General features: G+C 42.0%; 1 protein-coding gene across 2 annotated transcripts; it reads right to left on the bottom strand.

The window, feature by feature from the left end:
- Positions 1-6,216: 6,216 nt before the first annotated feature.
- On the bottom strand, positions 6,217-27,281 carry gaa (alpha glucosidase). 2 transcript variants are annotated; one of them, XM_084071153.1, is made up of 19 exons: positions 25,929-27,281; positions 24,793-24,944; positions 23,750-23,915; positions 22,462-22,558; positions 20,992-21,111; positions 19,708-19,826; positions 19,231-19,362; positions 17,820-17,930; positions 16,644-16,757; positions 15,716-15,800; positions 14,705-14,822; positions 13,821-13,954; positions 12,862-13,013; positions 11,781-11,929; positions 11,441-11,582; positions 10,723-10,821; positions 9,967-10,131; positions 8,953-9,108; positions 6,217-7,739 (listed from the first exon to the last, which is right to left on the bottom strand). In XM_084071153.1, the coding sequence occupies exons 1-19, from the start codon at positions 26,559-26,561 to the stop codon at positions 7,674-7,676; spliced, it is 2,910 nt and encodes a 969-aa protein (XP_083927279.1). In that variant the 5' UTR covers positions 26,562-27,281; the 3' UTR covers positions 6,217-7,673. The 2 variants fall into 2 exon arrangements, with proteins under 2 accessions (XP_083927279.1, XP_083927280.1); XM_084071154.1 differs by lacking the exons at positions 11,781-11,929; positions 12,862-13,013; positions 13,821-13,954.
- Between the last annotated feature and the right edge of the window lie 227 nt (positions 27,282-27,508).

The following is a 27,508-nucleotide window of genomic DNA, read 5'->3' on the forward strand; positions in this document are numbered from 1 at the left end:
GAGTCTCCCATGTCTCTCCAGCTCTTTATTAAACAGAAAATGCATTTTCAGTGCTCTCTCCTGATTGGCTTAAATGTTATCACCTACCTGAAAATGTACTCTGTTTAGTAAAGAGCTGGAGAGACCCCTGTGACCGAACAAACGCTCTGTAGCAATGATTACTATCACAATATACTACTTTAACCTTTTTAACAAAAAATACCAAAAAATATCACTAACCCTACCTTTCATTCTGGGTGTTTGGCGAACAAAACGAAATACAATGTTCGCTTTCTAGGGCTTGGAGTCATGCCCTTATCCCAAAAATATGAGAAATAAATAATACAAATAAATCCACTAATAAAATCTCGATTGCTTTTTAAGATGATTTTAGGGTACCTTGTGGAAACTGCCTTACAAACAAATTGAACAGAGCCATTAGCCAGCGGGTGGCAGTGGCGTAAAGTAACTAATTACATTTACTCAAGTACTGTACTTAAGTACAATTTTGAGGTATTTTTTTTACTTTCCAATCTTCAATACTTTTACTTCTACTCCACTACATCTCAGAGGCAAATATTGCACTTTTACTCCATTACAATTATTTGAAAACTTTAATAGTTACAAGTGACTTTGTAGATTTTGATTACAAAACATACATTAACCACTTCAGCCATATATACATTTCATCCATATGAAAATAGCCGATCTACAAGCTCACAATGCGTCGCGATGCGACGCATTGTGAGCTTGTAGATCGGCTATTTTCAAAAGATCTGTATACATTTTATACATTTGAAAACTTGTGAAATGGGACATTCTGCATAATGAGTACTGTCTACTTTTGGTAGTTTAAGTACATTTTTGATACCAATACTTTTGTACTTTTACTCAAGTAAATTTTGAATTCCATTCCATTCCTTTTACTTGTAACATTATTTCCACTACTTTTTCCACCACTTGTGGGTGGGTATAATAAGCCTAATGCACCACCCAGTGGTCATTCAGATGTATTGCCGTACAGGGACATCAGAAGACAAGAGACATCCTAGTTGATCTTCTCGTTGCTTTTGACAAATCATCTGAAGTGCTTTGGATTTATAGCCATAATGTGTATTTTTATTAATTCCATAAAATACCAAATAATGACTACATTTTCAGACTTTAAAACAACCATTATCAACATAAGGCCATGCATCACATCAGTGGTGGGAAAAAGCACTCAAATGTTTTACTTAAGTAAAAGTATCAATACTGCAATGCAGAAGTACTGTTACAAGCAAAAGTCTGGAATAAGAAATGTACTTGAGTTACAGTAAAAAAAAATCAAAATGTACTTAAAGTAACAAAAGTAAAAGTACTAAAATGTTTGAAAATAGCAGATCTACAAGCTCACAACGCGTCGCGATGCGACGCGTTGTGAGCTTGTAGATCTGCTAATTTCAAATGGCCTAGGTATAAAATAGGGCTAAAGTGGTTAATGTATGTTTTATAATGTAACAATGTATATCTGCAAAGTAACTAGTAACTCAACTTTTCTAATAATTGTGGTGGAGTAAAAGTACAATATTTGCCTCTGAGATGTAGTGGAGTAGAAGTAAAAGTATAGACAATTGGAAATACTCCAGTAAAGAAAAAGCACCTCAAAATTGTACTTAAGTACAGTACTTGAGTAAACGTACTTAGTTACTTTTACACCATTGCGAGCTAACAATTAGAATATCACATACAACTTCTTGGCCTCAATCACAAAACCCATCTAACCCCTGCTCATTTTGCTAGGATTGGATGGCTTAGGGTTGAGGACAGAGTACAGCAACTTGCTATGGGCCTGGTCTTCAAGATACACCACAACATTGGGATCCCCCTGTATTTGTCAAAATACTTCCAAAATGTTAATGAAGTCCATGATCATAACACCAGAGGTACTGTAGCTCCACAAACCATGTTCAACCCAGATTTGGGTCAACAAAGGGAATGAACTCGTTCTCATGCTATTCATCAAAAATGTGGAATGCCCTACCAAAAGGCGTAAAGGAGTGTAAAACCCTACTCACTTTCAAAACTGCCCTAAAGATACACCTTCAGGAGGCTGCAATTCAAAAATGGCCCCTGTCCAAGTCCTAACCTAACCCCCTACCCCCCCCCCTCTCTCTTTCTTCTTTTGTACATATTTTTCACTCTTCATACCAGTAACCTGTAAACTGATTGTATGACATTCTGTATAGTAGTGTGTATATCTGTCTGTCTCTTATATGTCATCATGATTTGTGTGCATGGGGATCTCATCTTAAACAAGCTTAGTGCTTAATGAGTCTTCCAGTTTAGTAGACCTTGTATTGTGAATTTGTACTTCCATGTACTGTTATGTACTGTCATGTACTGTTCTCATGTCTTACTAAATAAAGTACATCAATCAATCAATCAAACTTACCATGTTCAACGTTTAGCCATTTTAGAAGACATGGGATCGACCGCTGAGCTGGAGATGATGGACATCCGTCCTCAGTCAGTCGTCTGCTTCAATGACCAAACCTGGGAAATTAAACATAGCAAAAACATTTATATTAATCATATACATTATAAAGTAATAAGGTTTATAATAAACTAAAACCATTCCCACCATCTGAACTAAGCTGTTGTGTATAATACTGACCCAGTGCGTATTTGTAAGAGCAAGCTCCACATTCTCCTCATTATGCAGAATGGCCCTTTTCACAAGTTTTCAAATGTGTAGAATGTATACAAATCTTTTGAAAATAGCAGATCTACAAGCTCACAATGTCTCACATTGCAACACATTGTGAGCTTGTAGATCGGCTATTTTCAAATGGCCGAAATGTATACGGAGGTCCGAAGTGGTTAATGTATGTTTTGTAATAATAATCTGAATCTATTATGAATCTAGTATAAATATGTAACTAAAGTTTTCAAATAATTGTAGTGGAGTAAAAGTACAATATTTGCCTCTGAGATGTAGTGGAGTAGAAGAAAAAGTACTGAAAATTGGAAATACTCCAGTTAACTTAAGTAAAAAATACCGCAAAATTGTACTTAAGTACAGCACTTGAGTAAATGTACTTAGTTACTTTACACCACTGATTACAATGACCTGATGTGAAAGAACATATTTAAGGAGAAGAAACAAAAGGTTTATGTATGTAGAAAATCTAAATATGTTGAAAGTTTTATTGTGATGTGGTGTCATAATTACTGAAGTATTAATTGATTTGGCACACTGATTGACTATCAAGAAAATAGAAACATATGGCACTTCTTGTCAAACAGGTTGCAGAAGAACCCTGTTCTGGAGTCTCTCTGGTCTATTCATGGTCCATTATACCAGTGGTTTTCAACCAGTGGTCCGGGGACCACCAGTGGTCCTTGGGGGGGTACCACAGCAAAATGAGTTAACATAGCGTCACATAGCTCATAGCGCGGCACTCGGTGCAGATCTGCTATTTTTGAAAAATCTTGAAAATGTGTGCATATCTTTGAGTACATATATTTTTTAAAGCACATTTTTAATTAAATGTTTTGCTTCTGGGGGTCCCTGGCACAAAACATTTTCAGATGGGGGTCCGCAGCCAAATGTATATCAATTTAGGGGTCCTTGTTGGCAGGAAAAAGGTTGAAAACCACTGCATTGTATGGTATTAGACTGACCTCTAGTGGACAAACACATCAATGGCCGTATTATGCACTGTCTGATGCACATGGAATTGGACAACATTACACGACAAACCTACTATACTAGGCATAATATTAACGACCACACCGTAACAATATGAACTAGACATGTAGGCACTCTAAATAATGTTACATTTAGCAGGCAGTAAGCACTGAAATGTACAACGATACTTTAGCAAACAATTTCAGCCAACAATCACACCACAGGCCTACTACATAGACACAAACAATGCAGACAAACTATAATTGAACACACATGAAAAATACAACAAAGACAAAGCACTTACGATTAGACATTGACACACATAGTCCAACAATAAGAAGGTGAATTGGAACTGTCAACATCTTGCTGGTATTTACTGTAAAACTGAAGATAACGTGTTGCTCATCATGGTCGACTTGATGTAAATAAGGAACAACGGTTCCACACTGCTGGGTTTAGGGAGGACATTGGAAGACGTAACACCACATGGACTGGAACCGGAAGTTCGGACACAGTTCAAGTGGGCACCTCAATGTAAAATTTGGCACGCGCACACGCGCGCACATGCACGCTTGCACGCGCGCGCGCGCGCACACACACACACACACAAACACACACACACACACACACACACACACACACACACACACACACACACACACACACACACACACACACAAAATCCCAACATGTAAACAAATAAAGAATAAATGTAGCTCATGCTTTGGAAAATGGTCGTAAATCATGTAAAATAGCTACACATGATGTGAACATACACGGTACCTCCATAGAGTTAAAAAAAATAAGGGGGTACCTCATATTAAATCTTTGCATAAGTCCTATTATGTAAACATGTCCTGCTGCTTTTAATGCTTTATATCCCTCCTGATTTTAATCTATCTGCATTGTTTTTTTTGTTTTTTACAGGTGTACAGTAGGCTATGATGCAGTTTATTTATCTGCACAGATATTTTTTATCTTTGTTTTTTTTGTTTCTGTTCACCTTGTAACAGTTTTGAAAGATGCTATATAAATAAAATGTATTATTATTATTATCATCATCTCTTATCAGACCTAAATTTACCCTTCAATTTCTTGTTTATGCACAAAATAAATGGCTATCCACAGGTTTTGTAGCATTCGTGGAAATATAGGCCTTAAATGACATTAAAATGATGTATTTGGCCTTTAGAGCAGGGGTCTTCAACGTTTTCAGGCCAAGGACCCCCTAGCTGATAGAGAGATGAAGCAGGGAGGGACCCCCTTTATATTGTATATCATTGTGTTTCAGATTAGACTTTGTTTTACCCTCTACACATATACCTCAGATCTACAAGCTCACAACGCCTCGCAGCGCGAGGCGATGTGAGCTTGTAGATCTGCTATTTTGGGCTAAAGTTCTCCTCAGACAAGGGATGCTAGGGTTGAAGTGGTTCAGGTAAAAAAAAAAAACATATCACACAAATATTTGGTGGCCCCCCTGTAGTAACTCTGAGGACCCCCTAGGGGGACCCCTGCTTTATTTATTAGAGTTCTCAGGTGCCCACTCCACTCTTGCAGTTCAGTGGAATGCAGCCGAGTGGACAATCGATGAACAAACACTATTTCTGAATGATTAGAACCAGGTCGAGATCACAACGAGGAGCAGAGTGGTCTGTTACGGTCACAAACAGAACTGCAACAAAGTATCATCTTGAAGTCTTTGTGTCGCACCTTGTTGTTCACATTAAAGGACTTCTGAGTGTGTTGAGTTGAGTTGAGTGTATGTTCAGCTCCAGTACAAGGTTCAATGCAGTCTGAGTTTGAGAACCTTCCTGAATATGACATATTGAAACTAAAGATATTGTATGATAGTTCAAAGTATTCAGCCACCAGACAGACAGTCTGACTAGATTGAGGTTGACAAGATATCTTAGATTTAACGACATCTTAGATCTTGATGTTCACAGATGGAACAAGATACTTGTACAGAGAGATGTGGGACATTTTTGGCAAATGTATTTGTTTCCTTGCCATCCAATCTCCACCGTCATAGTTTTCTGCCAGATTTTTCATTGAAAAAACAAAAAAGTACTCAGGAGCCGAGATACAGAATTTTTAAGTTTTAAGTTAAGGAAGTGGATAGGAGTCTAGATCTTCGAAAAATCATTTGGGTCAAATAAAAAAAAAACGACTTAGGTCGTTCTTGGCAGGTAAATGATGGATTCTAAAGAACGCATATATGCGTTATTGGCAGGCAACTAGTTAAAATGTTCACGATTCCCCATAATTTCACTATTCCTCTTATACTGTGTTATTTATTGGTGCCAGTTTCCTTCTCTTTCCACCACTTATATAACAAGACATCATTTAGTTTTATGTTATGGAGGTAGAGGACAACGGCTATATACCAAAACAGGATAGTACTAATAAATATATACATTTCCAATCTAAATACAGCATAATCCAAATCACATTTATTTCAATGACAAAGAACAATACAGAAGGTGGTTGGCAAGAAATGTCCAGTAATTTGAGGTTATCTGACCCCTGAATTTTTAATCTTTATTAACTCCTATACAAAACAAAGCAATCACATTTGATCTTCCACCCTTGTCAGGGGAAGAGGCAGTGGTGAAAAAAGTACTCAAATGTTTTACTTAAGTAAAAGTATGGATCGGGGCGGTGCATCTGATCTGGCGCTGCGCTCAGGTCCTGGACCTGGTGAGACGAAGGAGGAGTCCGGCCAGGAGACAACCCACAGTGCCTAGTCCCTCCACGTGCCAGAGCCTCCCCGAGTCCCGGCAGAGTACTTCCGGAGAAGCGGACTGAGTGGCCCTGTCTTTCCCTATAGGACTGACCGTGGGTGCTACTGGGACGTAAGTCGGGGCTTGATCAACCCTGGCTGGGTCACCTGGGCGAGGGTGTATGTTGTATGTTGCGAGACCCGAAACACCCTATGACCCCAGGCTACAACACTGATGATGCGTCCCAGTTGCATCCATGTGATGTATTTATTTATATTATCAATACTGATATAGGCTGGGGCGCCAACCCACACTGCTCCCAGGTGCCGGGAGCAGTATGGGTTGTATAATTTATAATACAGTATAATTTATAACTGCAAAGTAACTAGTAACTAAAGTTTTCAAATAATTGTAGTGGAGTAAAAGCACAATATTTGCCTCTGAGATGTAGTGGAGTAGAAGTACAGTACTTAGTTACTTTACACAACTGGGAAGAGGTGGATCAACTGTTTGGAGGGCAAGGCACTGTGGCAACATTACAGTCTGAGAAATGCAAACTGAGGCTTATTTAATGTATTCAAATAATGTATTCAAATCAATGAAAATCAATAACAAAATATGCTTTTAGGAGCAGTTCCTGGTGCAGGTTCTACTTTCATTTCTTTCTAAGTAGAACCAGTTTGGAGGTTTTGGAATCAAAGAGCCCCCCCCCCCCCCAACAGTCCACCCAGAAACAGAGCAGCAGACTGCGGTGGTCCAGGGGTTCCAGGGGGTCCCCAGCAAATTGAGCTAATATAGCATCACAATCATTTCAAACACTTTGACCATATTTTATACTTTGGCATTCAAAAATAGCATATCGACAAGCTCATAGAGCTTGTAGATCTGCTATCTTTGAAAAATCCCTGGCACAAAATATTTTTTGAGATGGGGGTCCACAGCCAAATACATGTCATTTTTTGGGGGTCCTTGACATGAAAACGTTTGAGAATCACTGCTCTATTAGCCTCGTTCCCAGCCTTACTCATCTGCGAAGAGAAAAGCCTGGTCACGACCTAATGCAGAGAGTGTCTATGGGGGGGGGGGGGGGGGGGGACTTCCGTCGTACCTATTTCCCCCGGGAAACAATCTTTTTCAACCAATCACAACACTCGTTTCATTCACGGAGCATGTAAACAGATTTGTAAAGCATCAACAACGTCATTTCCATGGGCGGTATTTCAGCCAAATTCCGGTACTTCCGTTTAGACAGTCAATCGGCCATGTCTTGCCCAGCGTGCTGCTCTAGTGGTGGATCACAGAGTCCACTGGACTGTGAACACCTGTGACATGGGCAGGGCCAGGCTGGTCACTGTCAACGCCTGTAGTGCGTGACAGAAAGAGAGACAAGAGAGAGAGAGAGTGTGTGGACATAGTGTACAGTAGCATCATACTCACAACAATACGACAAACCTGATTATCTAAAGGTAGAGATTAATCCATTCAATATGAAAACACATCTGTGTCATTTTAGATGTCTTTGGCTATTCAAAAATAGCAGATCTACAAGTTCATAGCACGGCACCGAGTGCCGCGCTATGAGCTTGTAGATCTGCTATTTTTTGGGGGGGTCTGGAACAAAATATTCTGATATGGGGGGTATGCGGCCAAATACACATCATTTTGGGGGCCCTTGACATGAAAAAAGGTTTGAGAACCACTGATATTAGAGCAACATACGTTTTTCAGAAAACTGTTAGGATTTAGACATATACAGATTAGATTCTGTTCTGAAAAGTCTGAGTGAGCATAGTTGTATTTTATACATTAGCACACGGTCACATACAGTATGCACAAATTCAGGAGAGTGGCCAATGCCTGCCGAGGGGGAAATTTGTGTCAAAGTTCGCCAAAGATGAACTGAATGCGAGGCATATAAAAAGGGAAGAGGGTTAGATTAGATACCTGCTTTTGGGCATTTATAGCTATCAAAACGGTGCCCAGGGAGCAGCTAGGGGTTAAGTGTCTTGCGCGGGGACATTTGAACACAGACTGGTGGGTGTGTGTGTGTGTGTGTGTGTGTGTGTGTGTGTGTGTGTGTGTGTGTGTGTGGGTGGGGGGGGGGGGGGGTGAACCTTCTGATTCCTCTCTACACAGTCAGCTATGGTCGCCCAAATGTCATGTCATTACGTGCGAATGTTTTCCAAAGATTTCCAAAGATTTCCCCATGTGAGCTTGTTAGAAGTTATTTCCGCCACGAAACACCGTCATATGTCCAAGTATTAACTCGTTCACTGCCACAATTATTGCTTTCCGCGTTTGCCCACTGCCAGAGATTTTTCATTGAAAAAAAAAAAGTACTCAGGAGCCGAGATACAGAATTTTTAAGTTTTAAGTTAACAAGGAAGTGGATGGGAGTCTAGATCTTCGAAAAATCATATCTCCTTGGTCTTTGGGTCAAATTTGGGAAAAAAACATTTTTTTTTTTTAATTGAAATTACGTTTTTTACGTTCTTGGCAGAATTGGTTAATTACGTTTTTGGCAGGGAATGAGTTAAAAAGTAAGTAAGAACTGCTGAGTCAGCCAGAACTCACCTTGGTGTCGGAGCGGTACGTGAAATCCAGGACTTTCTCCCCGTTGGCCCAAACGTAGCGCGGCGGGGAGGGCAGGCCAAACACCCGCAGACCACCCAGAACCAGGCCGTCCAGAGCCCCCCCGCTCAGCCTGAGAGGGTCACTCACTACCTGGGACTGAAGAGGAGGGAGGGCAGAGAGATGGAAGTCACAGGGTGGATAATGTAAATCAACAGAGTGACATTGTTGTGTTATTGATGATCCATTGGTGACGTTTGTTCTAAATAAATCAACATTCTTTACAATGGCTTCCTGTCTAATAAAAACAAATATTACAAAATACTGGTTATTAGTGGTTTATAAAGCATTGAATGATTTAGGGACAGAATTACATTTCAGTTTTTATTCTCCACATATCTGGAACAAAATCCCAGAAAATTGCAGGACTGCTACAAGTCAGGTTTTTTTTTTCAAATCAAAGCTGAATACTTTTCTGTGTTAGTGAGGGACTAGTGGAGAAGAGATCCAGTAAGAACTGAAAGACAAGTCATTTTATGTTTGGTTGCGCTCGGGTGTTGCGCTCTGACAATAGCCGATCTACAAGCTGCGACGCGTTGTGAGCTTGTACTGTAGATCGGCTATTTTCGGCATGCACCTCAGTTATTTCGATTCGATGCCATCAAGGCCTGCCAAAATATTTATAAAATCAACTGTAGATTTAGTCGACCATAATCTTATGATATTTAGTCAACTAGAACTATAAAAGTAAAACATTTCAGAAAATAAAAAAAAATAAAAAATAAAATATGACTAAAACTAAACCAGAATTCTATTCAAAAGGCTATGACTAAAACTAAATCATTTTTTTTTGTCAAAATCAGCACTGGTGTCGAGCAGGGGCTCGAGGCTATATATTTCACAGGGGGGCTCTCTGAATTTCAGAGTGACCAGAGAGCTCCCCAACGCACACCCTCATTTCTCCCATCGACTCTTCAAAAGCAACCGTTTCAAAAGACACTCTCTTCCATAACTAACCTGTCCTGCGACGAAGAGGAGGTAACAGTAGTCTCCCCTCTGGAAGGTGTCCAGACTGTCCCCGTCGTCCCAGAACAAATCCCCCCAAGCCCAGCCTCCTGCAGACAGCGCCACCGTCAGAAAGAAAGGGTTTCTGCGCGAGGCTGTGGTCGTCAAGGCTGGCTCCTGAATTAAATGTCAAAATAAAAATAAAAACAACGTCAAAACTAAATTACAAACAAGAAAAAAAGGTATACTATTAAATGTTTTAAAATGAACATTAAAAACTAATGGAGGAATGAAAAACAAACAAAACAACAGTGACAGTTCAGCAGGACTTGAGAGCATTCAGTATCACACCCGTATTATGGTCACATCTTCAGTGTCATTTCAAAAAAACATTGGAGTGAATGGATTCTACGTAATCTTTCTTTCTTCTTTTTCATTCATACTGTGTATACCCATGTTGTATTTATGTTGCTAAATAATTTAGGTTTGCTTTAAATTCATTCTGATTACTTTCCTATTTGTATTGTATTTTTGTTGTTCAATGAAGTGAGATTACCTTTATAAACCCCAAAGTTTTTTTTTTTAAATCTCACCTGCACAATCCACTATTATGTTGTTGTTGTTGCTTACTTTGCTGTTTTTAATTGTACAAATAAACAATAAAAGAAAAGAAAATGGATATGCACTGTAACACCCTTATAGATGGACCAAGTTATTCTGAGGGACCATACCATGCAGTGAGGCTTTGGACATTAACGCCGTACCCACCTGTTGTGGGACAATGTGTCCTTCCCTCACATGGACGTTGATGGTGTCCAGCGGGGCGGACAGGAGGAGGTACTGACCCCTGCTGTAGAACGGCTGACCCTGAGGACACACAACCACATGCAGTACTAAAACACGGTGGGCTATGTTAGTCAGAGAAAACATTTCCCCCCTCAAAAGGACTGGAAACTTCAAGTATTCACCTCCTGCTCCTTGATTTAAAATGTTCTATGATATTATTAAAACATTTTTTTTTTTTTGTTAAAAGGTTAAAACTCTATATTCTGATTACTCTAGTAATCAATGCTATTTTACCCACATTTTCAGATGGGTTACAAATGTCTTCTAATCAGAAGATTAGATTAATCAGATTTTTTTTTCTTCTGTGTTCCAGGAATTTCAAGTTCCAATATTGTCTGCTCATTGTTTTGTTTCATCACTTCCAATTGAATTAGTTTATCCTGTTTGAGTTCTCTCTCTCCTGATTGGATGAAATTGGTATCCTGATCTGAACATGTATTTTCTGTTTACTAAAGACCTGGAGGGAAGGGGTACAGTAGATCCCTGTTACTGAACAAACGCTCTATAGCAATGATTACTATGGGACTATAGAGCTATTTAACACTTATTTTAACTCAAATATATTACTTACTGTGAGTAAATACATTGTGCAGACTGTACCAAGTGGAGGGGGCTAGGTAGTGAGTGTTTGTGTACTTACATCGTGCAGACTGTACCAAGTGCCGGGGGGCAGGTAGGCAGCCAGCTCCACGGTGCCCTGGTCTAACACGGGGCTGATGAGGAGGGATTTCCCCCACATGAACTGGCGGTCTATGGTCTGACAGTTGGGGTCAGCTGGAAACCTGAGCAGGAAGGAAGACATGCATGTATCCTCAATACGGTGTGAGCTATTTTTGAATAGCCAAAGACATCTAAAAATGACATGATGATGGGTTCAGGATAGGAGGAGTCAAGGGGAGGAGAGATGAGTCAAGGAGAGGACAGAATAATGGAGGAGAGGAGAGCAGCTGAGGAGCACAGAGGAGAGAGAGGAGACGTACTCTAGGAAGAGAGGCCTGGCCACGGTGTCGGCCGCGGTGTGTGCGTGGTGGAAGAGAGTGTAGAGGAGCGGGAGGAGGGAGTAGCGGAGGTTCAGCGCGCTCCGCATGGCCTCCTGGGCCCGCTGACCAAATACATATGGCTCCTGAGGCTGGGGAGAGGGGCGCGCGCGCACGCACACATGTACACGCACACACACACACACACACACACACACACACACACACACACACACACACGCACAAGCACGCGCACACACCTATTACTACATTTGTGAGTACATAAAGATTTCAGGATGGCATTGAAAATAGTCAAAAGATAGTTAACCCATTAAGACCTGGAACTTTGTCATTTTTAGATTTGAGCTAAAAAGCATTATTTTACACTTTGGGCTATACAAAAATAGCAGATCTACAAGCTCATAGCGCGGCACTCTACGAGCTTGTAGATCTGCTATTTTTGAAAAATCGTGAAAATGTGTGCAAATCTTTGAATATATATATATTTTTAAAGTGAACATTTTTAACTCAAATCGTTGCTTCTGGGGGTCCCTGGAACAAAATATTTGAATGGGGGTCCGCGGCCAAATACATATAATTTTGGGGGTCCTTGACATGAAAAAGATTGAGCACCACTGATATAGAAACATACGTTTTTAAGAATACTGTTGAGATTTAGGAGACATGTAGAATCGGCTTCAGGTCTCAATGGGTTAAATAGTCCAAGAATAACTGAAAATAGCAGATGTGAGCTTGTAGATTAGCTATTGTTCGGTGCGTGGCCCGCAGAACAAAGTATAAAGTAAACTCCCAACACCAATCATTAAATCTAACCTCTAAATATCAAATCATAAGCCCAACATGAATCGTTTTGGAATTGTAAACCTAGCTCTAATAAAATCTTTTCTTTTAACCATAAAACAACCATGTCTATTTCTCAAATTCAAAACACACACACACACACACGCACACGCACACGCACACACGCACACGCACACACGCACACGCACGCGCGCACACACACACACACACACACACACACACACACACACACACACACACACACACACAGCTTGTCTCTCACAGTGTTGGGCTTGTCATTGTGGTTCCTCATAAAAGGGTAGAAGGCTCCCAGCTGCATCCAGCGCACACACAGCTCCTCTGTGGTGTCTCCCCCGAAGCCACACACGTCCGCCCCCGCCAGAGGCACCCCGAACAGGCCCAAACGCAGGATGGCTGGGGGGGGGGGGGATGTGGAGGATGGTGCAAAAAGATGAAATCTACTTTTTTAGTTTGTAGTCAAATAGAAAAATAAATAAAATAAAATCAACTGAAACACCAAACACACTAAAGCTTTCCATTCCTTCTAGAGATCAACACTGTGGTTCTCAAAATGATTGGACCCCCATGCCTCCGAGTGTTCAAATGTTGTACACATTTTGTTCACTCGGAGTTAGACTTAACTCATTGAGTGCAATTGCGCAACGTGCCAATGGCGTGTTTGACGTGTTTTTGAAAAAAAATGGGGGAAAAAAAGAAAATGGAAAAAAAACGTTCAGAACCCAAGATATCATCATTTGAAGATTTGCTGCTCCATTCACTTCTTGTTTAACTTATTACTGAAAAAGGCTGTATCTCGGCTCCTGAGCACTTTTTTTTTACTATGTCTTTTTCAGTGTTATTTTCAAAAGGCAGACAATTAATGTCAACAAGGTCCAATGACCTCGTTGACATTTGTGAAACCACACAGTGCAACCCTCAGTGATTAGCACCCATCAGGGGATTGATTATACTGGAGATAAATATTCTGTGACTACTTGAAAAAGGTGAAAGAAAATTGAAAAATTGCTGGCAAAGTTCGCAATATTTTTTTTATTTCATTGGCACTGAATGAGTTAAGTGTCCATTTGGTTCCAGATAACTATCGATAATTTAGCTGTGGGCCCACTGGAACCACCTCAAGGACCCCTGGGGTACTGCATTAACAGACAGATTAGACAGCCATGAATGTCTAATGAATAATGACAACGTTTTGTCGCTCACCAGGGATGGAGTAGTGCAGCTGCTCCCAGTCGCTGCGGACGTCTCCCGTCCACACGCCAGAGAAGCGTCCGATGCCGGGGAAGGAGGAGCGGGACAGGACGAATGGACGCTTCCCACGAACCTTCACTAGAGCACTGAGGAACACCCCACAATCACAACCTTCACTAGAGCACTGAGGAACACCCCACAATCACAACCTTCACTAGAGCACTGAGGAACACCCCACAATCACAACCTTCACTAGAGCACTGAGGAACACCCCACAATCACACCTTCACTAGAGCACTGAGGAACACCCCACAATCACAGCTTTATTGTCACATCACAGGTTTACAGAAGTTAAAAAAAGGTGGGTGAAATGTGTTTTCGTGCATATCGTACTATCGTATTGTTATTTCCATAGAAAAAAGAGAAAGGGAAGAAGAAGAAGAAGAAGGGGGAGGGGGTCAATCAAAGGAAACAAACAAATTATCTACATATTTACACATAGTACCTGATAGGGATGTCAGAAAAAAATCGTTTCGAATACGAATCACGATTCTAATGTTTGACGATTCAGAATCAATTATCATTTTCCAAAATGTTCTTCTTGGATTTACTTTTGTGTGTTTACATTATTATCAGTTGATAAAACCTTTGCAAGTATACAAGCTAGGTAAATGTACTCTGCTCCCATGACAGCAGACTTAAGTAGATCCTGAAATCCAATGTTTTGAATCGAGAATCGTTTTGAATCGAATATATCGTTTTTGAATCGGAAAAAAAGCGCTTTTGAATCGAGAATCGTTTGTTTTGAAAAAATCGGAATCGTGACCCCAATAACCGGAATCGTGGAATCATCATCAGTCATTTCTTTGGCAGTTCCCTGCAGTGTGGTGTCTAACCTGTGGGTGGCGCTAGCCTCCGTCAGACCATAGAGGTTGTGGAGGTTGTAGTGAGTGGACAGCTGTTGCTGGGCAGACATGCAGAGGGTACCCGAGTTCAACTGGCCTCCGACCATTCCTGTTTGTGGAACACACACGCACGCGCGCGCACACACACACACACACACACACACACACACACACACACACACACACACACACACACACACACACACACACACACACACACACACACACACACACACACACACACACACACACACACACACACACACACACACACACACACACACACACACACACGTAATACTGCTGCATGCTTTGCAGTTAAAAGAGTCTGCGGTCAGAAATACATTCAATTTGGGGGTCCTTGACATGAAAAGGTTCGAGAACAACTGACATACATATCACATATCATATGACTATAAAATATACTAAACTAGAAAAAGTGCTGCTCGGAGCACAGGTCTCCGCCAGGTCAGGTACGTTATCGTGTCCTCCTGGTGGCGCTGTAACAGGCTAATGTGAAAAGGGTGGCATTTCTTCCTGGGCCTAGTGGGAGTGTACGTGTGAAATTTCACGGAAATCGCAAGCTGCGTTCATGATTTGAGGCATTTTTTGCAAAACGGACCAATCCTGCAAACTTTGGAAGCCAATGAGGATGGGATATGGGAAATCGGACAGATCCGTGTTGATCACATGACTATAGAGATACTGTGTACCGATTTGGATGACGTTTGGATAAAATCCGTAGGAGTAATGGGAAAAAAATGGGTTTTGCACAAATCGGCCTCCTGGTGGCGCTATGACAGGCCCATCCATGTGTGCCGTAGATTAGCTGCTAACACACTGACAGGACACACGGACACACGGAGGGACGGACAGGGGGTAAAACATACTCTCGCCATGCCTTTCGGCCTGGCGGAGAAAATAACTAAATAACAGAATAAATGACACAGCATGAGATTCAAGTAGATCTTGTGTAAATGTTATATGGAACACAACACACACTTGGCGTGTAGGGGGGGTTCTCCAGATCGGTGTCAGGACAGCCATCCACTGAACCCTGGACAAAACTGGCTGGCTCGTTCATGTCCTGGAAGGAAGAGGGGGGGGGGGGGGGGGGGGGGGGAGAGAGACAATGCATACAATCACAAAGTGTCTGATTCATTAATGTGTAGAATGATTTGGAATGTAACATTTGCGATGTGCGTTCCAACAATACTAAAATTAGGCTGTTAGCATCACCACTGTGTGACACACATCAGAGGCAGACCTGTGTTGTGTTGGAGTGAGTGTATGCGTGCACGCTTGTGTGCGTGTGTGTGGGTGGGTGCGTGCGCGTGTACGTGAGTGTGTGTGCATGTGTTTTATTTAACCTGGGGTGACAGCAGGGCCTTCTCGGCGGCTGCCCCCCCCCCCCCCACTGTGGAACTCACTCCCAGCTGCCCCCACCCCCACCCTCACCATGTTTAAAACCATACTCAAAACCCACCTTTTCAGACTCGCATTCCCTACATAAAACCCCAACCCCTGCCCTCCCTTTTGTTGTGTTTACCTTTATCTTTCTTTTATAGTTTTAACCTTTTTAACAAGTCGGTTCTAATAAAGTCGTTTTTATCTGCTCTGTAAAGCGACTTTGAGTACCTAGAAAAGCGCTATAGAAATCGTATGTATTATTATTCATTATTATGTGTGTGCGCAGGTAACTGGAACGCTCGGTACAGCAACCTAGTCGGACCCATTTATTCCCCCGCGGAACGCTCGGGATAAGCGGCCCGCTTGGTGAGAAGTGCCAGCGAAGCGAACACTTGGTCTGCTTGGCGAGGTCGCAGGATTTGACTTAGTCCGACCGTTCCGAGGTCGTGGGATTTGACCGGGTCCAACTAGGTTGTTGTACCGAGGTTTCGTTTCTTGTAATTCCGTGTGCATTACTCACGATCCACAGGCCGTCCACAGGGACTTTAGAATGGAACAGCGTGATGCAGTCCTCCCACCACTGGGTGGTCTCTGGGTTGGTGAAGTCGGGGAAGGCTGTTGGGCCGGGCCACACCTGGACGGGCGTGTACAACATGGGACAATTCTTTGGTTTTGGCTCCTCCCGCACATTAGCAACAATAACAAAACAACAACTATGGTGTGGTTGCCTTTGAGGCATGAACAAGACAGGGTCTATTAAGGGTGTAGCTTCCATTTGGATCTGGAACGTCATTGGACCATTCTATGACATCATATTCATTGTTGTCAGTCATGTATGACATATCTGTGATGTATGAGCTCATATTTGGACAAGGTTTCAGCCTGATCCAAACAATATTTCCAAAACATATAAAACATACATGAAAAAAAAGAATTGCGGAGATTCGTACCTCCGAGGATTATAATGTTTTGCCTATTGGCAGCATGCACAAGAAATGATAACAATAAGATAAAGTAGCAAGATAATATAAATGTTACTGAACAAACACTTAGCAATGATTGCTATTGGAACATAGAGCTATCAAACACTTATTTTACCCCCCGCCCCCAAATCACTTACACCATCTTTAACTGACTCTATCTTACAGATTGATTAAAATTAAGTTTTATTCGTTACAAAATGGCCCAGATTGTAGCATTAACTCAAATGCACACACATATATTCTTGGTTCTTTTAATTTTTTAACTACATTTTTTATCCCACGGTTACATTTTTGTAACCCTTTTTTTCACCCGGTGCCAATTTTCTAAGTGATCCTGGGCGCTACACTCCCCCCACCAGCCTAGGGAGCCCAGGGCCGAGCTCATGCCTCCTTCAATGCATGAGAGCCAACTGTGACCATCTTATCACCTGACAGGGGGGGAGTTTCCCCGGTAGGACGTAACGCGTGGAAGGAACACGTTATTCCAACCAGTTCCTTTCCCCTCCATCAGGGGCCCCGGCTGTCATGGGGGAGGCGGTATAGCGACCAGGATAACTACATGTTTTTGTGAGGGTATTAACTACCCTGAGAGACACAGGGAGAACATGCATATGTTGCATTTATTCTTGGTTCTTGACAGAGAACACACACACACACACACACACACACACACACACACACACACACACACACACACACACACACACACACACCTTCCCAATGAGAGTGTGTCCTGTCAGGTTCTTGATGAAGACGTGTCTGTTCAGACCATCATCAAAGGGAGGGTAGGTACCTGGGGGGCTGCTGCTGCTGATCCCAGGGTCCTGGAACACATGTAGGAGTGCAGCAGTTCATCAAAATAATCCATTTCATCCAATTTATAAAAAGTCATTGATTTTAATAAACACACACATAACGGTAGCTATTTTTGTTTTATATAGCTGATATACAAGCTTGCTGTGGGCTTGTAGAGCAGCTATTGTTGCTATTTTGTTTGTGCAATATTGTTGTATGACAAAGTGGTCACGGTAATCATACTAATTGATTTTGTTGTTTCTTTTTTCTAAAACTTTAACATTGTTGTTGATGTATTAACACATCGGGTGCCAGCATTTTTTCATAACAACTTACCATGGGTGCCAGCATTCTCCCCATTGACTGTGCTTTGCTGTTTAAAGTTTCCACGTGCGTTACAAGCAAATCCACGCAAAAAAAAGCATCGATTCATGTTGCCATGAGCCTGGCTACAGGCTGGAACCATAACATTCCCCTCGCAGGTTACAACGGGGGGGGATCGCGCATCGCGCATGACCGTTTTTCCCCACAGGAAACAGATTCGGAGATATAGGCGTTTCAAAGTAGGAAATAGACAGGAAGCGGATGGGGGAAAAAAAAGTGTTTCCGGTGAGCGATCTGGCACTTCCTTCGCAGGATTACAATGGGTGCTCCCAGAGCTGCTCTAGCCCCGCCCGCGCGGAGAAAAACGAAAAAAACAAAAAGACTGAAATCACGGTTCAGACCGTGTTCGGCACCGAAGCTTCGGAACCGCCACTATGTAAACACACGGTTCAGACCGTGTTTGGCACCCGATGTGTTAAAAATAATAAACATTATTTAAAAATATATATATTGTTCGATTAATCAAAACAGTATTTAATAGAATAATCTGTAAGAAAACAATCGATAGTTAGTTGTAGCCCTAAAACATGTCAAGGGAGTGAGGTTTGATTCCAGGTTCAAGGCTGCCATCCTCTGGACAGACGTGGTTACTGACTCAGTTTCTGTCATTTCAAGTCAGCTTTCTTGTTCCAGCAGGACTAAATGTACTTTGAAATTATTATTTTGTATTGTACCACATTCAAATCCCAGCTACAGCCTTCCACACCTAATTTCTTCAACTTTGCAACAACTTATAACAGTTTTTAATCTTCTTTTCCCATTTATTAAAACATAATTACTTAGTTTTTTGCTTTAATAATTAATGTTTTGTAAAGCGTCTTTGAATACCTAGAAAATCGCTCTGTAAATTCGATGTATTATTATTACAACAACAACAACAACAGCTAAAAAGAGTTCATTCTGTTTTAAAGGGTACAGTGGGTGTTATTGTTGAAGATGTCTCACCAGGATCAGAACGTACTTCATGCCTCTCTGGTGGAACTCCTGCACCATGTCTGGAAGGTCCCCAAAACGCTGGGGGTCAAAGGTGAACACCCTGCGTTTATCTGCATAGTCCAGGTCGTTCCACTGGACGTCCTGATGAACACAACCACACAACAAAAGTACAAAACACAACACAACAAGACAACACAATAGTAGGAAGACTTAGTTTTTCTAAACCTAAGTTGTTTCAAAAAGGGTAAGCAAAATAAGCCTCGGCTTCAGCCTACACCTTTTCGGTGCCACTAGTATTAGAGGACTCAAATGTATGTATGTATATTTGCTCTTTTAAATGGACCAAAATAAAGATTTACTACACAGCACACCAGTGTGCCTCGACACACCGCTTTGGAACCACTGTAATAGAGTTAACAGCTTATGCCGTTTGTGAATGCTGGCCCCCCCAAAAAAAAGGTTGTCTTGTTTTGTACATTGGTTTACCAGGGGCAGGTTGGCATCGTGCATGCGCTGTGCCACCTCCCGCGTTACGTGGGTGGTCCGGTAGCCCCAGCGACACAGGTGGAAGCCCAGAGACCAGTAGGGAGGCATCATGGGATAACCTGTGAAGACAAGACATGCCCTCCATCAGTATTCTTGCATTTTACATCTACATTAAACATGTTACATGACTGAATGCTGTATTTAGAGTAGACTGGCGTCTGCAGGACATCTGAGATCCACGCCTACCGACATGTCTGTGACCGCTAGACAAACGGCACTAACAAACCTACAGCCAGTAATGTCACCACCTCAATGTGAAGGAGTCAGCACCATCCTAATGACCTTGGAGTGGTTCTGTAATGCAGTTGGCAGATGTTTTTTTACTCTAGTTTTCCACTCAGTTTTAGCAATGTAAGATGAGAGACTGTCCTCAGTCTCTATTGAGTGGAATGTTTAGAGACTGACTCGTGAGTCTATTCTTAGAGAGACTTTTTCGCAGCTAAGAGCTCTTTTTTTTCTGACAGGAAATGGGGAGAGACATACAGCAAAGGCCATCGGGATCGGGACTCGAACCCGCGACGCGCTGCTAGGCTGCTTTGGAGCCAGCTGTTTTTAAGATGTTTTTTTTTTAGGTAGCTCTGTTATGTTGAGACATTACAGGGAAGACAGCGAGAGGAAAGAGAGGTAAGATGGGGGTGAAATGAGTCAGTAATCTGAAGACTCACCTCTTCAGACTCCACCTCAGCCCCGTAGCACTTGACCTACAGTAGCCTTGACGACCATCGTTTCAATGCACAGATTATATATTTTTGGATGTTATATTGTTTAGACCGATGCTAGGTTCTTGGTTTATATAGAGTGTCTGTGGTATGATAAAGAGTGTCTACTAAATGCCTAAATTGGAAATGGGAACGGAACCCAGGATGTTTGGGATATGTGGGCAGTGTATTGAACAGTTGAGAAACATGGTTTGGTTGGCAGAGCCCTGATAGCTCAGCGTTATAGTAAAAGAAAATCATTCTAAAGACCCCCAGGTTGGTATGCATTAGGCCACAGACCCCCATAACTCTGAGAGTGTACAAATGGAACCAAATGGACCCGTAAGGGTCCATTTGGTTCCATTTGTATACTTTCGGAGTTACAGAACCTGCTAAGAGTCCATTTTGTTCCTAACTATCCATCACTTCGCTGGGGACCCCCTGGAACCCCCTAAAGGAGGAGGACCCCTGGGGGTCAACCGGAATCCCTCTTTTTTTGAGAACCACTGAAGTTTGACCAACATACCGACGACCTGGAGGTACTGTCGGACGACGCTCTGGGGGTCAGGACCCAAGAAGATGTAGAGGTCCAGGATTCCACCGATGGTCACCCAGGTGAGAGCAGGAGCAGGCTGCAGGATCACCTCTATACAAAACACAGAGTTCAGACAGTTAGTAAGGATCACCTCTATACACAGAGCAGAGTTCAGACAGTTAGTAATAATGACATTACAGGCTGCAGGATCACCTCTACACACAGAGCAGAGTTCAGACAGTTAATAATAATTACATTAGAGGCTGCAGGATCACCTCTACACACAGAACAGAGTTCAGACAGTTAGTATTCATTACATTACAGCCTGCAGGATCACCTCTACACAGAACAGGGTTCAGACATTAATCTGTCTATCCCAACCTAGTATGAAGTACAAATGGGAACTTGCAGTGAGATTAAGTACCTAGGTCACTGTGTATCTCTGATGATCTCACAGATGACAAAGACATCCATAGACAACGCTGCAAACTGTATGCCCAGGCAAACATACTAATGCAGAGATTTCACATTTTCACATTTCTGTAGATATCAAGGTATCACTTTTTAAAGCTTTCTGTACAGCGTTGTATACGGCTCACCTGTGGAGTAACTACAAGGCTAGCAGCATGCAAAAACTAAAAGTTGCATACAGTGATGCTTTACGGTTTCTGGTGAGGGTACCAAGATGGCACAGTGCCAGCCAGCTGTTTGTTAACTTGGGGGTACCTACCTGTGAAGCCCTTTTAACACATGGGGTGCCAGTTTTTTTTTTAAACAGAGTACACTGAGTGCCAGGATTTTTAACCATTTTTTAGGAGCCGGGATACAGGCTTTTGAAGTCATAAGTTAACCAGGAAGTGGATTGGAGTCTAAATCTTCGGAAAATTATATCTCCTGGTGCTGAGAAGGAAAAAAAAAAAAAGTGAAAATATATACGGTTTTGGCACCCAATGTGTTAAGAGATGTAATGTACAAATTCATATGTCGTCTTGAAGAGTGTGACAATCATGTTATTACGATTTTAATTAACCCTGTGAAGAGTTCTACTCGTTTCTCTTCCATGATGTGGAGACATTGGTGCAACAGCCTCTACTGACTGTGAGCAGCTGTAGTTGGACTGATTTTATGTTTCTCGTTTGTTGTTTTTCTTTTTAATGTATTTATCGTTGTGTATGTGTCATGCTGTCTGTGATATGGAACTTGAGTCTGAAATAAAGATTGAATTGAATACACACCCTACTATATCGCTAATGGGATGCTCTGGGGATGTGCCTGAAATGAAGTGATATCCCAGTACTATCCATGGCATTAATAAAGTGATATCCCAGTACCCATGGCATTAATAAAGTGATATCCCAGTACTATCCATGGCATTAATAAAGTGATATCCCAGTACCCATGGCATTAATAAAGTGATATCCCAGTACTATCCATGGCATTCATAAAGTGATATCCCAGTACCCATGGCATTGCTGTTGAGTAGGAAGACTCCATGGGCCAGACCATCCTCCTCCTGTACCAGGTAGAATGGGTGAGAGCCATACAGATTGGCATCACTCTATAGAAAAAAAGAAAAAAAAAAACGCTGTGAACATCTACTGTACTTTTCTTTTAAATTCATAATGTGGAATGGTTCAAAGGTGGGAAAATATCTCTCTCATGGGCTGATCATTTAACAATAAGATCTATATCAATGTATTTCACACTGCTTTGTTTGTCACTAAATGTTTTTATATTATCTTTATTTGACCAAGAAGTCCCATTGAGAAATCTCTTTTACAAGAGACACCTGGATATGAAGACCTGAATTGTGACAGTAACAGATATGTATTTGGTGTGGAGGTTTCACTGGCGTGTGATTTGGGAAGGTACGGGACTGGTTGGCAAACCCCGCACCCCCGGGAGAGCCGCTGGAATCCAAACCGCGCCCCCGACCGTCTACATTGGCTGGCTGTTTCCAGAATGTAAATCTATCTAATGGCACTTTTGGCCGTCTTGTGCATCCGTTAAAATACGCTAGTCTGTTATATAGGTTAATAATTGCTTCTCTGCTGGCTATGCCGAAAGAGTTTCTAAATAGATGGAGACAGTCGTCTTGTGCATCCGTTTGCCAACTGTTAAAATACGCTATTGTTTAAATACGCTAGTCTGCTCCTGGCAGGGGATAAGTTCATTCAACTAGTCCAACTCACTGTTGTGACGGTCCCTCGACCATGGCCATTCTCTCTCTCTCTCTCTCTCTCTCTCTCTCTCTCTCTCTCTCTGTTGGGTAGAGAGAGGTTGCTTTAATAGTGTGAGAGAGAGAGCACACCACCACATTATGCTCTAATTAGGGGGCCTTTAAAAAAAAAGAACGAGCGAGTTGATTTAAGATTATGTTTGGAGTGGAATGTCTCATATGTATCTCACGTGAGTAGCAAGTACTGTACTCGACTATTCCGCCAAAAATGAGAACGGTACATACCTGTACAAAGTGTACAGGAAAATAGGGAATGTGAGAATGCCTCTCCTACTGCACAAATGCACAAAAGCTGTCTTTTATATTGTGAGCTTGTAGATCTTTTTTTTTGTGACAGTGTCCTGTCACTAACTGCGTGGCATAACATACAGCAAGGCCCACCTATGTACCTTTCAAGCAGGCGCGTTTCAATCAGTGGAGACAGTCAGGGGCGCGGTTTGAATTCCCGGGGTGGGGGTGGGCTTTGCCAACCGGTCCCGTACCTTCCCAAATCACACTTCACTAACTCACGTGAGGGGCCATGTCTCTGTTCCACAGGGTGAGAGAGGTCCAGTTGAGGTCCAGGGTGAGAGGAGCGTAGTGTTCTCCCAGGCCAGACACCAGAGAAGAGGCCAGTGCAGTGGACAGCTGCAGATACTGGTCAGCAAACAGCAGCGGGGCCACCGTGGTGTTCACACTGGACAGGAAAGAAAACACACACACACACGCACACACACACACGCACACACACACACACACACACACACACACACACACACACACACACACACACACACACACACACACACACACACACACACACACACACACACACACACACACACACACACACACACACACACACTACATTATGGCTATAATCATGAAGAAGACAATGACTTTATTTCTGGTCAAGTAGTTTAATACAGTCTAAACCTTTTCAGGCTGCGACCCCCCAAAATAATCCTATTTGAACTGGGGACCCCCCACCCTGATTCCACAGATACATATTGTGAAAATAGCCGATCTACAAGCTCACAACGCCTCGCAATGCGCTGTGAGCTTGTAGATCGGCTATTTTCACAATTTGTGCCTCTTTCATATTATTTGACAATTTGGCCAATGTTTGACCAGTTTTTATAGTATAGTTTGTTGCTTACTTTTGATGTAGTAATGCATTTTTTTTATATATTTTTTTTATTAGGTAAAAAGGTTCTTAAAAGTCCTTAAATTGTCACTTTACTGTCATCTATGGACCCCCCCAAAACCATGTGCCCGATCCACAGGTTGAAAACCACTGGTTTAATACATTTGTTCTCAACCCTTTTCATTTCAAAGACCCCCAGTTTCATATGCATTTCATTAGGCCATGGGATTCCAACTTTCAGAGTTACAGACCCATATAAGGGTCCATTTTGGACCCCTGGTGGTCTCCAAACCTGACATTAATGAGAAACAATGGTTTAACACAATGATACATGTTATGATAAGCCATCCTAACAACAGCCAGAAGAACTCCTGTACAGTTACTGTACAGAACAGAACATAAGATATAATCCACTACTAGTACTTACATTACCCGTCCATTGGATTTACGACGCACAACGAAGCCAAACGGTTCAGGTTGGAATTCAACGGTGTAGAGTGGGTTCTGGACATCAGTGTTCATGGTGTATTCATCATGAGGGAGAGGAACCTCATATCGCTGAGATGAAGGGTCCTTTATCTGGAGGGAAATACAGCATAGTTTTAACCAGTATTTCATCTTAATACATTATATAATACACCATTACAAGTGCTGGGCAATATATCGATATTGTGATATGAGACTAGATATCATCTGGGATTTTGCATATTTGAATGTATTAATATGGCGTAAATGTCATGGTTTTAATCACTCAATCACTCTAAAATAGCAAAAGTAGCAGATCTACAAGCTCACAACACGTCACAAGTAATGTTATATTATTGTCACAATAAGATATTGTCATCACAATCACTAATATATGTGATATTATTTATATCGTCCAGCCTTAAACATTACATACTTGTGCTTACTCCATCTCTTTCTGAAGTCAAGTAAAATAAGGCAGAAATAAGACAGCCAGCCAGACCGTATAGCAGGGGTGATGCAACTTTGATGATGGAGAGGGTCCTTGACATGAAAAAGTTTGAGAACCACTGCCCTATAGAGCAGGGTTTCTCAAAGTGGGTGCCGTGACACAAGTCCAGGGGTGCCGCATAATACTTTAACAATTGTTTGGGAGGTTATCAATATCACTTCAGTTTAACCACTTTTAGACCCTCTATACTTGTGTATAGGTGTTTTTTGTCCATCTACACTAATCTACACTCTTTGCCAAAAATAGCAGATCTACAAGCCTACAACGTGTCGCAATGCGGCGCGTTGTGAGCTTGTAGATCTGCTATTTTTGGCTAATGTTCCACCCAGAATAGGGATGCTGGGTAGTTAAACGTCAAGTATAAAGTCCTAAATGGAAACTGATATTCTCTCAAGTTTTCATTATGAGATAGGCCTACTGTATTGTAGGGGGGGGAGATTTGCATATTTAAATACATGACAAAAATGTAAGGTGCTATAAAGTAACAATGTAATTCAGGGGTGCCGTGGATGAAAACGTTATATACAGGGGTGCCCTGAGCCAAAAAAGTTTGAGAACCACTGCCCTATAGAGACAGACGGACTCACGGTGAGGTGCAGGCGACCCTGGCCTTCCTCCATGACCTCCAGACGGAGGGTGGCGACCTCCCCGGGGAGGTAGGAGGAGGCGTGGGGGGAGCGCGTCAGGGTGGCAGCCCGGCCCCTTGGGGTGGGGGTGAGCGGTCCCATGCCGTAGCCACTGTACGAGCGCGGGTAGAAGCACCACGGCGGTCCGCCAGAAGAAACCTCACTGTGATGATGACGACGAGGCGGAGGAGCAAAGCAGCAGCCTCTCTCTTCACACTCACCCTGGCTAAGGACTTTGTCCCTGGCACAGTCGAACCTGTTCTCCAGGCCCATGGCACATGTATTATTGTCATCTTCTCTGGGAGCGTGAGTGTCGTTTTGCCCTGGCTGTGTGTGTGGCTGCTGTTCAGGGTTAATAATGTTCTCCAAAGGGACTCTCCCTCTGTCCACTGCGTTGCTCTGTAGCTTTGCTGAATGGATCAGGTGTCTCACTGACGCTGCGGGATGTTGTTGCTGATGTGCACCGATTGACTTGATCTGTCTGATGATGATCTCATGTTCAGAATGATGTCTGATGTGCATTAAACATGTTAATAGTGTAAAAGTGAGGAGGATCATGGCTGGGCTCAGTAAAGCAGATAATACTACAGCCATGCTGTCAGTAGTCTGTCTGTGCAGTCACTGCAGTGGTGGAAAAAGTACTCAAATGTTTTACTACTTAAGTAAAAGTGTCAATACTGCAATGTTTAAAAGTACTCTGTTACAAGTAAAAGTCCGGAATTCAAAATTTACTATTTTGTATTAAGTACAAAAGGATTGGAATCAAAATGTACTTAAAGTACCTAAAAGTTAAAAAAAAAGTTTGAAAATAGCAGATCTACAAGCTCACAGCGTGACTCGGTGTGAGCTTGTAGATTTGATATTTTCCTAGGTATAACTATAAAACAAGGCTAAAGTGGTTAATGTATGTTTTATAATGTAATCATTTATATCTGCAAAGTAATTAGTCACTAAAGTTTAAAAACATTGTAGTGTAGTAAAAGTACAAATATACCCCAGTAAGGTAAAATAAAAAGTACCTCAACATTCTTAATTACAGTACTTGAGTATATGTACTTAGTTACTTTACACAACTGTGTTTAGGTAACAATGTGGAACTATTTACTGTTATAGGAGGAATCAGACACTATTATAAGCTCCCAAGCATTATAATAAACTTCATCATTTCACTATTTCCACAACAAACATTATTATTACATCTGTAGGACACTGCACTTTTTCATAATTAGGTGTCGGCTCAAACGCAGAAGTATAAAGACTTCTGCATTAATTGTGTAAAACATGGTTAAACATTAAAACATGACCAAAACATTGACTTAGCTTGTTAGCAGGCTGGCACTACGGCAAGCCTTCTAGGACAAACTGTGCAAACACAGCGATCCGCGAAGTGCATGTCGTCTGTACGACAGTGGAGAAACACGCACGCGCACGCACCCCCCCACACACACACACACACACACCCACGCCGCCTGTTTGTTGTTATATTGTACTCTGTTATGGTATAATGATTATAGGACTAATGTTTGTTCGAGTCATAACTT

The sequence above is a fragment of the Gymnoscopelus microlampas genome (assembly GCF_963454915.1).
Source record: "Gymnoscopelus microlampas genome assembly, chromosome: 11".
NCBI lineage: Eukaryota > Metazoa > Chordata > Actinopteri > Myctophiformes > Myctophidae > Gymnoscopelus > Gymnoscopelus microlampas.